The sequence below is a fragment of the Arachis duranensis genome, chromosome 1 (genome assembly GCF_000817695.3).
Source record: "Arachis duranensis cultivar V14167 chromosome 1, aradu.V14167.gnm2.J7QH, whole genome shotgun sequence".
NCBI lineage: Eukaryota > Viridiplantae > Streptophyta > Magnoliopsida > Fabales > Fabaceae > Arachis > Arachis duranensis.
Window position 1 is genome coordinate 51,153,384 of NC_029772.3, and position 15,739 is coordinate 51,169,122.

The 15,739-nt window shown below is 37.3% G+C and overlaps 1 protein-coding gene across 4 annotated transcripts; it reads left to right on the forward strand.

The window, feature by feature from the left end:
- The first annotated feature begins 4,376 nt into the window (after positions 1-4,376).
- On the forward strand, positions 4,377-12,449 carry LOC107488331 (autophagy-related protein 16). 4 transcript variants are annotated; one of them, XR_008008356.1, is made up of 7 exons: positions 4,377-4,662; positions 4,964-5,145; positions 5,248-5,443; positions 5,787-6,898; positions 7,840-8,051; positions 11,921-11,973; positions 12,097-12,449. XR_008008356.1 is itself a non-coding variant. In XM_016109064.3 (4 exons), the coding sequence occupies exons 1-4, from the start codon at positions 4,519-4,521 to the stop codon at positions 6,807-6,809; spliced, it is 1,545 nt and encodes a 514-aa protein (XP_015964550.1). In that variant the 5' UTR covers positions 4,377-4,518; the 3' UTR covers positions 6,810-7,793. The 4 variants fall into 4 exon arrangements, 1 of the variants encoding a protein (XP_015964550.1); XR_008008354.1 differs by lacking the exons at positions 11,921-11,973; positions 12,097-12,449 and having other exon boundaries at positions 7,840-8,376; XR_008008355.1 differs by lacking the exons at positions 11,921-11,973; positions 12,097-12,449 and having other exon boundaries at positions 7,900-8,375.
- Positions 12,450-15,739: the final 3,290 nt, after the last annotated feature.

The window sequence follows — 15,739 nt, forward strand, 5'->3', positions numbered from 1 at the left end:
TTTCCATTCCAATTTACAATCCTATTTTTCTTCTCTGAACCATGAGCAACTAATCCTTCATTGTTAAGGTTAGGAGCTCTGTCTATTTGTATGGATTGATTTTGTTGCTTTTTCTATTTTAATTTATGTATGGATTTATAATTTAAGAATTGTTTTTGCTCTTTATCTTATGAATTTGGGTGGAACGGAGGTATGACCCTCTTTCTATTTGAGTTCTTGTAAAACTTGGAAAAGCTCTTTACTTGAACAACAGCTTGAAAACAATTTCTCCTAAATTTTAATTATTTGGATTTAACAAGATATGTGACATATAATCCTCTTATTTTGGGGTAATTTGAATTTTTGTGGCGTTTAAACTGGAATTTGAACTTCACCCTCTAATTGGAATTAATTGACCAACGCATTGGCAGTCGATGAATTTTAGAGGAGACTAGGAAGGTCTAAGGAATTAGGGTCTAGTCACATATAGTTTTCCATAAATTAAATCCTATAGGATTAAAATAGTTAGTAATAAAAGTTTATCCAAAAAAATAGATAACTCTGAAACTTTAACTGCTTTCTCCATATTTCATTCCCAACTCAATTACTTTACTATTTTAATTTCTGCACAATTATTTAATGCTCTTTGAACACTCAACATACTATTCTGTTTATCTAACTGAGTAATTTAATCAACCATTGTTGCTTGATCCATCAATCCTCATGGGATCGACCCTCACTCACCTGAGGTATTACTTGGTACGACCCGATGCACTTGCCGGTTAGTTTGTGGGTTGTAAAATACCGCACCAATGAGCAGATATTTTATACGCTTTTTGGCATAGTTTTCATGTAGTTTTTAATAGGTTTTATTTTGTTTTTATTAAGTTTTTACGGGTTTTAGTGTTAAATTCACATTTTTTTATTCTACTTTGAGTTTGTGTATTTTTGTACCATTTCAAGTATTTTCTGGCTGAATTTGAGGAGCAGGAGCAGAAGTCTGATTCAGAGACAGAGAAAGCACTGCAGATGCTGTCCAAATCTGACCTCCTTGCACTCGGAAGAGATTTTCTGGAGCTACAGAACTGCAAATGGAGCATTCTTAATAGCTATTAAAAGATGACTTCTAGAGCTTTCCAGCAATGTATAATAGTTCATACGTTGTTTCGGATTAGAAGGTCCAAAACTGGCGTCTAACGCCAGCTTCCTACCCTCTTTCTGGCATCCAGCACCCAAAGAGTAGAGCCCAATGTCTAAACGCCCAGAGAGGACTCCCCAACTGGTGTTCCACGCCCAAAATACTCACCAAGTGGGCCTCAGTAGTAGATTTTATCACTAAAAAGACAGTTTTACCCATACTAGTCATTAGTTTAGTATTTAAGGAATTTAATTCATGTTATTCGAACACTTTTACTTTAGTTTTACCATCATACACATTTATCATTGTATTTTACCTCAGTATAAGTTTCTAAACCTCATAAGTTAAGAGGAGGAGCCCTGTTGAGCCCTATGAATTAATAAAAGTATTACAATTTCTTCACCGATCCGTGTTTGATCTATTTCTAAGATGTATATCTGATCTTCATCGTGGTGAATAGGATGATCTGATAAATTAGCTATGTTCATCACATTAAGACGAATATGCCTGACAAACACCCGCGTCTACTTGGGTTTGTGTGAATACGTGACTGGAAAGCACGAGCAATGACTATGTTTATATATCTCTCAGACGGTTAATCCACGATTTCGTTGGGGACTTCTCGAGACACCAGTTTAGCCAATTTCCAGGGAGATTATGGTTTTCGTGGTATAGGCTAGAATCCAAAGAAGCAGTGTTCTCTGATCCTGAAGATTTGACCTTGTCTGTGGCATTTTGAGTAGGATCGCCAAGAGAATGACTTGCTAGCGCTTCACCCTTCATCAGATTGGATGACCACGGCCAATGGCTTTCAATCTGTAGCAGAGGAGATCAATGACCACGGCCTATGGCGTTGATCACATACAGCCTATCATAGAAGAGATCACTCACAAGTAGAGAAGATAGTACTACCAGAATTAATTCAGAAAGACTAAGCAACTCCAACCCTTACATATTCTCTTTTCATAGTTTACACGACTTCTGAGTTCTAATTATCCTGTTTATTTCTTCCCTTTTCTCTTATGCAATTAAAAATATCATACCAACATCTCCTACTCTTTCATCTGCTTGACTAAGACCTGCAGGATAAGCATAGCTTACTTCAAACCACAATCCTCGTGGGATCGACCCTAACTCACACAGGTATTACTTGGACGACCCAGTGCACTTGCTGGTACAACAGTACGAAGGTGTGGGGATTCGTGCTACCAGCCTCCCGGGGTTAACGACCAATCCGAAGTCATCGCATCGAGATTCAACCTCGTGAAATGATCTGGCCAGTCATATGGTCGAGAAATGACAGGCTATGTCAAAGCGATCTGTGTGTCATCGTAGTAGTTCATCTCTTCTTCCTTGTCACCATCATCAGGAATTTCAGGTGGTTCTTCATCAACATCATCTCCGTCATTTGGGTTAACTTCATACTCATCCATCGTCGAATCTCTTATAGCAGAACCATCATGACTTTCAACACCATCGTCCATTAAGTCAACATTATGAACTTCAACATTAGACCCCTCCTTACTACCCTTAGGTGGCATATGTAGATCCACCATAGTCTTTCTGATAGTTCGTCTAACAGCTCCACTCAATGGACTATCATCGATAGTATCTACAGATGATCCTTGGCCACCCACCTCAACGAGATACACGAATAATTTCAACAGATGAACATTTGTCCGTCGGTTGTGCGACGACCTTCTAAGCCGTACATCCTCATCATCGCACAAACGGTACCTAATTTAAGACAACAAAAATATTTCTCACAACCATGGTCTGATAAATATAATATTGATAGAGACAATACAATTGTAATATACCTTTTATAAAACAAACTCCCATCTACTTCGGTCGGATATCTGTAGTAAATTTTTTCATCCTTTTTGCCTCTTGATGCCCGACGGAATACACTATCAAATTCTTCAAAGCTGTTAGACTGTCGACTTCCGGTGTCATATAGATAATTATCGGTTGCTCCGATCTAAAAATGATAAAACCTTCTTCGTCATACACTATTTCACCATCGTAATGAATGGATAACAATGAATTTCTTGATATCGTAGAGAAAATGTCTACAGTAAGAGAAAGAAAATGAACAAGGATATTGTGCTTTTCTGATTTACTCTCCAACCGGCATATACGATGAACTTGCCCTTATTACAAAAAAAATCGTATTCTAAAAAATAAAGTTAAAATATTTTGTTTGGAAAAATAAATAAATTTTTATTTTATTTAAGAAAAAATCCAATGTTATGGATAATGGGTAAAATCAATTAAAAACAACAATAGTTAATAATACATGTATTGACAAATAAGATCTACTTAGATATATTGAATAAAAGTAGAAAAATTGAAAATATCAATTTTCAACAAAACATGTATTAAAAATATGAATAAAATAAAAAATATAAAAATTAAAAAAAAAATAAAAAAGTTACCAAATCAGAAGTCAAAGACTGAATTTTAAAATATAACTATTGATTGATTACATTATTCATTTTCTCAAAAAAAAGTTCTTTTATTTTTAGAAATTCAATAAATATTGAGTTCTCGTTGGTTAGAGAAAATTTTTTTTCATATTTGAATATTTTTATCAACACTTATATTTTTTTTCAAAAACATTTTTATGGTTTCAGAAAATAAATTAAACTTCTGCAATGAAGGTCATTAATAAATTATTCTTACTATCATCGTGGTCGTCGTCGATCATTTGGTCCTATTTATCTAAGAAATCATTTTTTTTGTCTAAGTGGATTGGATGGTCCTATTCATTTAGGAAATCATTCATTTTTTTTTGTCTAAGTGGATTGGATAGCTTTCAATCCTAAACATTACACCTATATATTACACACTCACACAATGTACTCACACACTACATAAGAGTACACACAAATAATTCAATATTCTTCCACTAAGATTTGAAGCCGGTACAACTCAATGGGAGGCAAATAAAATTGCCATTTGACCCAGGCCTCGACTGCCCACGGAATCATTTTAAAAAACATGCATGATCCTATCTGTTGTTTTTGGTTATATGCATTCATTAAGTGCTCTTAAGACCCTTGAGTTAAAAAAAAAAAATGTGAAGGCTTAGGGGTGTAGTAGCTCTAGTGCTACTGTTGTGGGCCTAGTAGGCCTTGGGTGATGTTCAATATTGTTCATCCTACAATATTCGCACTATTCCGAAAATGCCCTTCCATTAGGACCCTGGACTACAATTTCTTTCACGTCTCTGTTCTAAAATGTAAAATCCTTCGTGGTCACCATCTGAAAGACTGAAACTATTATATAACCATTTTAACAACCCCAAAATTGTAAAATTCCTGCCTCGTATTAATATTTTCTTGATCCTAACAGAAAGTGGTGATTGGCTAATTTGGCGTTTGGATTTTTTCCCAGCAATGGCAAAAACTTGCAAGTCGCAAGAAGAAATCGCGAACGATGCGATCAAGAACGCTTTGAAGGCTCTACGGAAGCGGCATTTGCTCGAAGAAGCCGCTCATCGCCCCGCTTTTGAAGCTCTCTCAAGACCCATCGCTTCCCAGGTCCCTCTTCCCCTTTCTCAAATTACTCACTTTAAACAATTTTATTATTAATGCTTATATTAGGGATTCTTGAATTGGTCATAGAGTGAATTGCAATTTCGAATTTCCTATCCCTAGTTATATTTTACATATTGTTCAGTAACAGCTCTGAAAAGTTGTTGACTTTTGATAATTCACAATTATAAGCACAGCATTTGTCTGTTAATTTTGTTGCTTGGATTGTGTCCTGTGTGCGTTTAATTGTTTGAGTGATTTTGTGAAGTTGAATTTGGTTATGTATTTGTTTGTGTGCCTTTTGAAGGGTTCTGAGTGGAAAGAGAAAGCAGAGAGTCTTCAGTTAGAACTTCAGCAATGCTACAAAGCTCAGTCTCGGCTGTCCGAGCAGCTTGTTGTCGAAGTAGCCGAGTCTAGAGCTTTGAAAGCTTCGGTCCAGGTGAAAGAAACTGCAATTGCCGAAATGCAAAAGGAGTTGACCGAAGTGAGGTTGCGCGCGATATTTCTTCCTTGTTTTAACAGCCATTGATACCTTATTTTCTTCTTATAAGTTGTGCTGTTGTAGAAATTGATCACTGCTTAACTTTGCAGGGAAGAGCGCTCTCAATTAAAGTTGGACTTGGAACAAAAGATTAAGGCTCTTGAATTGGTTATGAGTGAGAATTCGGAACTCAAAGCACAACTAGAGCAGATGACTACCAAAGCCAACAAAGCCGAAGCTGAAAATAAGATGTTGATTGATCGTTGGATGTTAGAAAAGATGAAGGATGCTGAACGCCTCAATGAGGTACAATACAATATCTTCCTATTCGTCATATGTACTTTATGGCATTAGATATTCAGTATTGCTGTACACACTCTATGAGGATGAATATGACTTTGGCATGACCTGATACTCAAGATTATACTATGTCATGATGTCACACTGTCAAATTTGTGCTAAATGTCATGTATACATTGCATGTACTTTTTAACTTACTTTCCAATTGCTTGAAATTTGAACCTCTTCCAGTAGTTTATTTTCTTTTAAAGGAGTTAAAATGTATAGAAATCAAATTAATTCTGGTTGCTCTATGATTCTAAGTCCTTGCTTTTTGTCAATTCAGCTAATAATATATTACTGTATGTAGGCTAATGCGCTGTATGAAGACATGGTTCAGCGGCTAAAAGCCAGTGGTTTAGAACAACTTGCTAGGCAGCAGGTGGATGGCATAGTTCGTCGAAGCGAAGAAGGTGCTGAATTCTTTTTAGAGTCGAATATCCCTTCCACATGTAAATACAGGCTCAATGCACATGAAGGTGGTTGTGCTGCCATATTGTTTGAGTATAATTCTAGTAGATTGATCACTGGGGGACAGGATAGGTCTGTTAAAGTGTGGGATACAAATACAGGAACTGTAAGTTCTAATCTTCATGGCTGCCTTGGTTCTGTGTTAGATCTCTGTATCACCCATGATAATCGATCTGTCATTGCTGCAAGCAGCTCAAACAACTTGTATGTTTGGGATCTCAATTCAGGCCGAGTCCGTCATACCCTTACTGGCCACACCGAAAAAGTTTGTGCTGTTGATGTTAGCAAGGTTTCAAGTCGTCATGTTGTCAGTGCGGCTTATGATCGTACTATAAAAGTTTGGGACTTGATGAAAGGCTACTGCACTAACACAATCATTTTCCACAGCAACTGCAATGCTCTTTCCTTCAGCATGGATGGGCAGACCATATTTTCTGGACATGTTGATGGTAATCTTCGGCTATGGGACATTCAGACCGGCAAGCTACTTAGTGAGGTTGCTGCACATTCACTTGCTGTCACATCAATATCCCTTTCTAGAAATGGAAATGTTGTATTGACCAGTGGAAGGGATAACTTGCATAATTTGTTTGATGTGCGATCATTGGAAGTTTGCGGCACTCTGAGAGCCTCAGGTAACAGAGTGGCTTCTAATTGGAGTCGCTCCTGTATTAGCCCAGATGACAATCATGTTGCTGCTGGATCTGCTGATGGTTCTGTCTATATTTGGTCGATATCTAAAGGCGATATTGTCAGTACTCTGAAGGAACACAGTTCTTCTGTTCTGTGTTGTAAGTGGAGTGGAATGGGGAAACCCCTAGCTTCAGCTGACAAGAATGGAACTGTTTGCGTCTGGACATGATGGCCTTTCATTCACTCCTTGGAATACACTAGCAGAATATGATCCCAACCACAAACAAGGAGTAAAAGAAATGAAGCTTGCATATACATGTAAGGGATAGTGATAAAGCTCAATAAGTTTTGATATTTTCTGGTTCAATTCTTTATTAAACATTTATATGTGCACACGGGTTATACCATCAAAATTGGCAATGATGCATATAGTAATGTTTAACAGAAAACAATTACAACTAATCTCTCGATATGCTAATTGGAGCTTGAAATTTGATTATATCACTGTTGTAATTTGAGATTGATGCAATTTATCTGATATTACACAGCTTTCTTCCTAACTGTTAATAGAAGTTTATTTCTTTTTATCAATGTTAATGTTTTTAGCACAATTAATAGGAAGGAATTATATATGATCACTTAATGAGTTAATACTCAAAATGGCCCATCAAATTGGACCCCTGACTCAATTAGGCCTTCCAATTTCCAATTGACTCATTGTATCCCCGAAACTTGAAGGTGTAACTCAAAGTTGGCTCTTTAGTATCTCCGTCACCGGAGAAATGATATGGCACATTTAGTTGACACTTGGTACTTTCAACGGTTATATGATGTGGCCAAAATCTTAGAGGCATCAATTTAGCTCCTAACGATTTGAACATAAAAACCTAGCAAGAGTCCCACATCTCCCAAATTGAAGTCATTTCTGGTGTTTTGGGGAGGATGTTGGGGAGAAGTAGGAAAGCTTCTGGGAGCTCTAGTAGATCTCGTTCGCATGGTAGTTGGGTGAGGAATGCACATCATGTTAGAGATAGGAAGGTTTCACATTGGTGTGGTTGTGGGTTGCGACCCGTTCTTTGTTGGTCTAGGATGGATACGAATCCAAAGAGATCATTTTATAGATACCTTAATTATAATGTGAATTGGTTGAATGCTTGCTACTTGATTCTGTGTCTTATTTCCTCAATGCTTCTTAGTTTGGTAATTGTTCTTTTCCTCAATGTCTTATTTTGCTACTTTCACGGTGTGTTTCTGTGTAGCGTGTAAAGTAGCCAATTATGCTGATCCAAAATGACGGTTTCGATTCCATTTTTGGCCAGTTCTGGAACGGTTGCTGGTCCATCATCTGTAAAAAGTCTCACTTTATCAGTAACTTCATTGACAGCAAGCAGAATTTTGTTTGAAGAACTAGAATCCTTATGTATTACAATCCGAAGCGGCTGATTTGCTCCAGGTTCTTGAGATGCAGCAGGTATGGATATGTTCCCACTGAATAAGGAAGAGGAAAGTATCACTGCATCATATTCTTGTAATAAACGTGAATAATATCCACCACGTTCTGTAACTCCATCCCCAAGTAAGTTCAAAAAATTCCCTTTGACAGAAAGAGAATATCTGCAAAGCAGAAAAGGCAATGCTATGAAATGCATATCATTATATGCTAAAAACCAAAATTTCAATGTGCACCAACAGAACAAACGTGCCTGAATGAGTGTGTTCGGAAACATGTTTGGACGGGCTAGAAACAATTCTAGAATTGATTTTTGAAGGAATCAATTTTTTTACAATAGCTTTCAGAGAAACTACCAAATATAAATCACTTTTATATCATAATCTGTTTTGCAGAATTAATTCTACCTAGATTCAACTCTAGAAAAGTAGAACCAAAACCATTGATGATAAGCAAGAAGAGGATTAAATTACCTCAATGTAAGGAGAGGTTTTCCGGTTAACATGCGATGAACAATGTCCTCGTTAAGGCTCTTGCATAACTCTTCCTCTACACTGACAACAACTTCAATACCTGCATCTCTCAATCTAGCCAACCCTTTAGATTCCACAAGGGGATTTGGATCTACCATCCCAGCCACCACTTTTTTCACTTTGGCTTTGATTAAAACTTCAGTGCAAGGTGGAGTCCTTCCGAAAATGATTACAGGGTTCTAAGTTCACATAGGCCGTGGCATTCTCCGCCAAATCACCAGCATCTCTCAAGGCAAACACCTGAAAATTCCCATCTACTTTCTCAGCATAATCATCACCAAAGGCATTCACTTTCTAAACTTTGAGCTAGCCATTGTACCCGACTTTTCTCGACTTTTTTGGCCACTAATGGTGTGTGGAGAATTTCTCGGATCAAGCTTCTATTGTTGCATTGTTGTCAAACTCTCGAGTTAACTCGTAAACTCGTACAAGTTTACGAGTTTAGGTAGTGAAATTGAGTTAACTCGGATACAAACTCATTTTTTAGTAGACTCGGGTAGAATCGGTAGAATCGTGTAAACTCGGTCAAAATCACGAGTTTGAGAGCGAGTTTGCGAGTTTGCTTTCAGTGCTGGTTTTGGCAAAAAATGACGTGACTTCGGCCCAAAAAAAAAAAGAATAACGTTATATGTTATACTAATCCAGTAACACATAACCCTAAATGACTAAATCCCTAATCACTATTCTCTCAGCTTTCTCCCTCTCCGTAGTTTTTTCACTCTTCAATTTTCACCGCTGTTCGCCGTCGGTTGCTTGCGTCCCCGAACAGTCGTACGTTGCTCTCTACTCTCTCCTCTCAGTGCTCTGCTTCTCTTTACCATCACTGGATTTTGATTTGATGCACTAGGAGCCTCTGCCATCCACCGCACTGGTTCGTTCGTCTCATTGTCACTGTTTGTCGTGCACCGTCCGTTCGTTCATCCACCGTTCGTGCATAACTCCGCTGCAGTGCCGTTTTGGCTTGCTCCTCTTACCTCTATTGTGCTTCGCTGTTGCTCACCGTTTCTCACTCTCTGGGTTTGCATCGTGACTCCATCTCTGCACTACACGAACATAATTGTGCTGCATCTCTAGGTTTACAGATAGCTGTTGTGGTTTGTTCCATTCAGGTTTTTTTTCTAAATTTTATTGCTTGCCTTTTATGTAGTTTAAAGATTTAGGCAGTTAGTAAATTACAATGCTTTGATTATGGTTCAACTTCAATGTTCACGGTTGTTATTTAGGGATAACATAGAAAATGAAAAGTTAATAACAACATATAATTGATAACTAAATTAGGGTGATAGTGTTTATTTAGGGACAACATTGATAATTTGATTATTTGATATTCTTGCTTTAGGTACCAATATCTGAGAATGTTGTTTAAAGAAAACGATAAATGATGATTTTGATGAAGACGATGAAGATGTTATTGATGTCATGGAAGATGAAGATATTAGAGGATTTCAATTTAAGTTTATTAGAAGTTTAGAACTTTTAGTTGTGTGTGTTGTATGTTATACTAATTACATAAATATAATTGTAATGGATTTGAACTTGTGTTCTAAAATACTTGTGTGCTACTACTTTAGTTTATTATGTGCTTTAAATTTGATATTGTTAATTTTAAATGATATATATATTTTGAAAAATTTTTGTAATAGGTAAACTCGTACGAGTTTACTTAGACTCGCGAGTTTGACAACCTTGTATTGTTGCCCCTGACTTGTTGCTGGCCAACTTGAAGAGGGCGTCAACTCAGATATTGCACTCCTGAGCTATATGTCGGACCTTTGTCTTCGGAAATTGAGCTAATTGTTCTAGTGTTTCTTCTAAATACCTCTTCATGTTAGAATTTTTAGCCTAATAGGTCCATTGACTTGAGAGGTTACCACTTGAGAATCACTAAACATAATCAACTTTATTGCCCCGATCTCTTTGGCTAGTTTCAAGCCACAAGGTAATGCTTTGTACTATGCTTGATTGGAGGCCAAAAACTTGAATTTTAATGAAAGCTCTATCCCAGTTCCTTCTTCACTCTCCAGAACGACTTCTACTCCACTTCTAATTTTATTGGATGATTCATCCACATATAAATTCCAAATTGTAAGACTTCTTTGGGTTTCGGTGTACTCGGCTACGAAGTTGACGAGGTATTGGGATTTTATTGCTGTCCAAGTCTCATACCTTAAGTTGAATTCAGGTAATTCTATCTCCTATTATAGCATTCGACCTACAGTGTCTGTCTTTTGGAGGATATGCTTCATGGGTTGATTAGCTCGGACTTTTGTGGTATGAGTTTGGAAATAAGGTCAAAACCTTCTAGAAGTAAGCATGAGGGCATACGCGAACTTCCCTATTTTCTGATAATTTAGTTTTGTCCCTTGTAAAGCCTTGCTAATAAAATAAATCAGTTGTTGCCCGTTCTTATCTTCTCAGACTAAAGCTAAGGCTATGACTCTACTTGCAACTACTAAGTACAACACGAGTTCTTCCCTTGGAATAGGTCGGGTGAGTATTGGTGGCTGACTAAAGATGTTTTTGAAGTCTTGAAAAATTTCCTCGCATTCTTGAGTCCATTCAAATTTGCATAATTTCTTAAGTATTGAGAACAGGAGTAGAGACTTCAGCGCTAATCATGCTAAGAATATGGATAGGGCGCTAGCCTTTCATTTAATTGTTGAACTTCCTTGAGATAGGTCGGGCTTTTCATCTTGAGAATTGCTTTGCATTTGTTTAGATTGGCTTCAATGGCCCTTTGAGTGAGCATGAAGTTTAGGAACTTCCCGACTTCTACTACAAAAGTACATTTTGGGGAATGTAGTCTCATCCCATGTTCTATAGTTGTGTTGAATACTTCAGACAAGTCAGACAAGAGGGTGGCATCTTCCTTTATTTTGACAAACATGTCATCAACGTAGATTTCTATCAGCTTACCAAGGTGGGATGAAAACACCTTATGCATTAGCCGTTGATAGGTGGCTCCAGCATTTTTTAATCTAAAAGGCATTATTATATAACAATAGTTGGCCTTTGGGTGATGAATGAGGTATTTTCTTGGTCCGACTTATACATCAGAATTTGATTGTACCCCGAATATGCATCCATAGAAGACAAGTATCGATATCCTAAAACTAAATCTACCAAGGTATTAAATGTTGGGAAGTGGGTACGGGTCTTTAGGACAGGCTTTATTGATGTCGGTATAATCGACACACATTTTTCACTTTCCGTTCGGTTTTTTCACGAGTACCATATTAGCCAACCACAAAGGGTATTTCACCTCTCTTATGAATCCAGTTTCTAATAAAGCTAGTACTTTTTCTTCCGCGACTTGTGCTCTTTAAGAACCGAGCTTTTGTCGTCTTTGTTGAACAGGTCATGAGGTTGGGGTGTATCCCAAGCATGTCGGAGGTTTTCCAAGCAAAGAGGTTAGAGTTTTGTTTTAAGAGTTTAACGAGATCTGTTTTTAATTCTTTATTTATCCAGGTTAGCTCCTATGCTTGTTTTCTCTGCCAGATCTCTGATTTGAACCTCTTTGGTGTTTTCACCAGGTTGAGGTCGTAGTCCTTCTCGAGCTCGGACACCACCCAATTCAATGGTATTAACTTCATTTCCTTTAATACTTTTCTGTGAATTCAAGCTCTCGTTATAGCATTTTCATGCCAGCCTCTAATCTCCTCATATGGTAGCAATTCCTTCTGAAGTCGGGAATTTCATGTTGAGATGAGGAATGAAAACAACCGTAGCTAGTCGGTTCAAGATTTTTTGACCTATTAATGCATTATATGCTGATGTCATGTTGACCACAATGTAGTCTAAATTCAAAGTTCTGGATATAAACCCTTTACCAAAAGTGTTATGCAAGGAGATGAAGTCGAGAAGTCGGATGGATGTGTCTCCTAACCTGAAAAGATTATCAGGATAGGTTATTAATTTTCTCTCTTCTAGTCCTAGCTTGTCAAAAGTAGGTTGGAATAAGATGTCGGCTGAACACCCCTGATCTACCAGAGTTCTGCAGAGATTTGCATTGGTAAGTATCTTTATGTTCACAGCCAGATCATCATGCCCTGGGGTTTCTCCTTTAATGTTTTCTTTGGTGAATGAGATTGTGGGTAAATCGAAACCTTCGCATTCTTCACCGACTTGATAAACTTCTTTTTTATGCCTTTTATAGGAAGACTTGGTTATCCATTTTCCAGCAAATCCTCCAACTATCACGTGGATATGCCTTTCAAGGGTTTGTGGTGGCCAATCTCGTCAACCCCTGTATTTATCACCACTCTTCCTTTTTTTTGGATCGTCCAATCTCTCTGCAAGATATCTTTCTAACCGACCTTCTCTGGTCAGTTTTTCTATTATATTTTTCAAGTCATAGCAATCATTCATGGAATTCTCATATAGTTTGTGATACTCACAGTATTATGTCCAACTTCCAGCTTTCTTGTTCTTGATAGGAAGAGAGGGTAGGAGATTTTCAGTGTGGCAAATCTCTCTATAAATATCGACAAGAGAAACTCAGAGCATGGTGTAATTATGATAGGCTTGTCCAAGTTGTATTCATCCTTTTTCTTTGCTTCTTTATCTTTATCTTGAACTTGATAAAGAAGGGTTTGCTTTGGACTCTCTGAGTCGAGAATTTTTCTCCATATTGATGTACTTTTTCGCCCGTTCTTGTACTTCGTATAGAGAGGTCGGATGTCGCTTAGATATAGATTGAGAAAATGGCCCTTCCCTGTGGCTGTTAACCAAACCCATTATCACTACTTCTGTTGGTAAATATTGAATCTCCAAACAAGCTTTGTTGAACATTTTCATATAAGCTCGGAGAGTTTTCCTGATTTCTTGTTTAACCCCTAAGAGATTTGGAGCATGCTTGACTTTGTCCTTTTGAATTGAGAATCTGGTAAGGAACTTCTTTACTAGATCGTCAAAACAAGTTACTGACCTAAGTGGTAAGCTATCAAACCATTTCATCACCGCTTTGGTTAATGTCGTTGGGAAAGCCTTGAAATGGATCACATCAAACGCTTTGGCCAGGTACATCAGACATTTAAAGTTACTCAGGTAGTGTCTTTGGTCGGTCATTCCGTTATAAAGGTCCATGTCAGGGCTTTTAAAATTCCTGGTGAAATTAGCCCGCATGATCTCTTCTATGAATGGATCTTCTCCTCCAAAAGGGCTTTTCTCCCAATCCGCACGGTTTCTCAGACTTCGAAGATCAACCTCTAGTTTCGAGAGCTTTTCTTTTAACTCTCTTCTTCAGTGTACCTCCTTTCGCAAATCTCTTTCAACTTCTCTTTGTCGCTTGATCTCCTATTCAAGTTGCTCTAATTGGCCATGGTGCCCCGTGTACGAGTCTCATCCCATGATCTCGGTTGGATGCGGGAGCTCTTCATTCTCTGGAGAATGTATTTTTGAATTGATTCTCCTAGGTGGAGGATTTTTCAATGTTTCTTCCCCATTAGGACCACTCAATATATTATGTCATGGAGGTATCATGAGTGCTTGGTCATCATTATGAGATTCTGGTTCTGATTCAGATGCCGTATAACTGTCTTCAAACTGATTTTCTGCCATGATTAGGTGTAGACCTCCAGGTGTCCCTGGCAACGGCGCCAATACTTTAAGGGTTACCTGAAACTGGGTTGCTTTTCGGCCTAAACGTAAGGTCCAAACTCCTTTTGGCAGCGTCTAACTTCTATTGGTGTCGAGGTGCCGCCGTCCAGTTCCTCGTGAGGAGGTAGAGGCTGGTACCTGCAAAAGACTCCGATGCTTAAATTAGCAAGGGTTTTATGCAAATTTTTAATAAATTGGGTTCTAAATATACCTGAGGGTGTCAATGTATTTATAGTAGAATAAATAACCACATTTTAGAGTAGTTCCACCTTTGATGATGAATGATCATTCTCTTTTTCTAGGGGAGTTGTTGAGATATCCCTTCTAGACAAGTAAGAGATATCTTAGGAGTTGATTACTTATTTAGATAAGTATGATTGTACTGCTGTCGCCATATCTGACCTCTATGAGGTCGGGTAAGAGTGAATGAGGTCAGTCCTCTTAAGTGGGCCGTTATTCATTTTAGCCTTGGAAATATTTATGGGTTAGAGTATGAACACAAATTTAGTGGTTATAGCTAATAAGTAGTGTTATTTTTTTATTTTACGGTATTCCCCAATCTAGTACCGGATAGATCATATGTTATTGCTTTTACCAAATAAAGCCATCCATTTTAACCTTTTTTTTGCCTAAATTTTATATTTGAAATCCATAGTTTTGAGACAGATTCATGCGTTTATGCAATGGATGCAGAATGGCTAATCTAGTAGTGTCCATTTACCCCCTCTAGCTCGCTTTGTGACAAGCAATGGCAAGGATGGTAGTGGCAATCCACCACTAGTACCCTCCAATTACGAGTGGATAGTACACACGGGATATAAAGCTTTTTTTTTTAATTCTCGCTTTGTTTTATTCAAAGCTTTTGATTTTTGTAACAGTGGCATTTAGTAACTGTTCTATTTTTTTTTAAGTCCCTAGTTTTGAGTATTGTTCGCGCAATTTTATCATTTGAATTTTGATTTAACATTGATGTCGTTGTTGATCATATATTTTAATTTCCTTTCTATAATTCACATAACTCTTGTTTTGGTTTACTTTATTTTGTAGCTTCATTGTATACGCACTCTTGCGCATTAAAATAAAATTCCTTAGGGTAAAATTGAATTGAATCGATCATATATTGTTCTAAGGCATATTCTATTTCTAACAAGATATATATAACAACATTCAAGAGATGTGGCCAATTTTCATTATGGTGCTGCCAAAGGAGCTTTGTCCAGCAATTTTGCTGTATGTTTTAACCAATCTTTTTACATTTGGCTTTTCAATTAGTCACATTATCCACCTTGAAGTTATATAAATATATATGGTCTATATTTAAATTATAAATTATAGTCTATTAAAATAGAATTATACTTGAGTCACGTCTTAAAGTTTCATAATACAATTTGGGACAATTAAAAATTGAGGAGCCAAATTGAGTTAGGGATCTATTTTCAGAGGACATTTTGAGTATTAATTCTCACTTAATCATGTTTTTCCTTAAATTACCCCAAAAAATAGGATTATCTATGTTTAGTATATTCATTTTCGATAGATATTGCTTCATATCAGTTGAGAAAGAAAGCTAGGAAGCTT

Bases quoted from the DNA above. Each gene is read 5' to 3' on its own strand.
- LOC107488331 (XM_016109064.3), top strand. From the start codon at position 4,519: ATGGCAAAAACTTGCAAGTCGCAAGAAGAAATCGCGAACGATGCGATC. The intron at 4,663-4,963 runs GTCCCTCTTCCC...TGCCTTTTGAAG, and splicing joins CAAGACCCATCGCTTCCCAG to GGTTCTGAGTGGAAAGAGAA. The intron at 5,444-5,786 runs GTACAATACAAT...TACTGTATGTAG, and splicing joins ATGCTGAACGCCTCAATGAG to GCTAATGCGCTGTATGAAGA.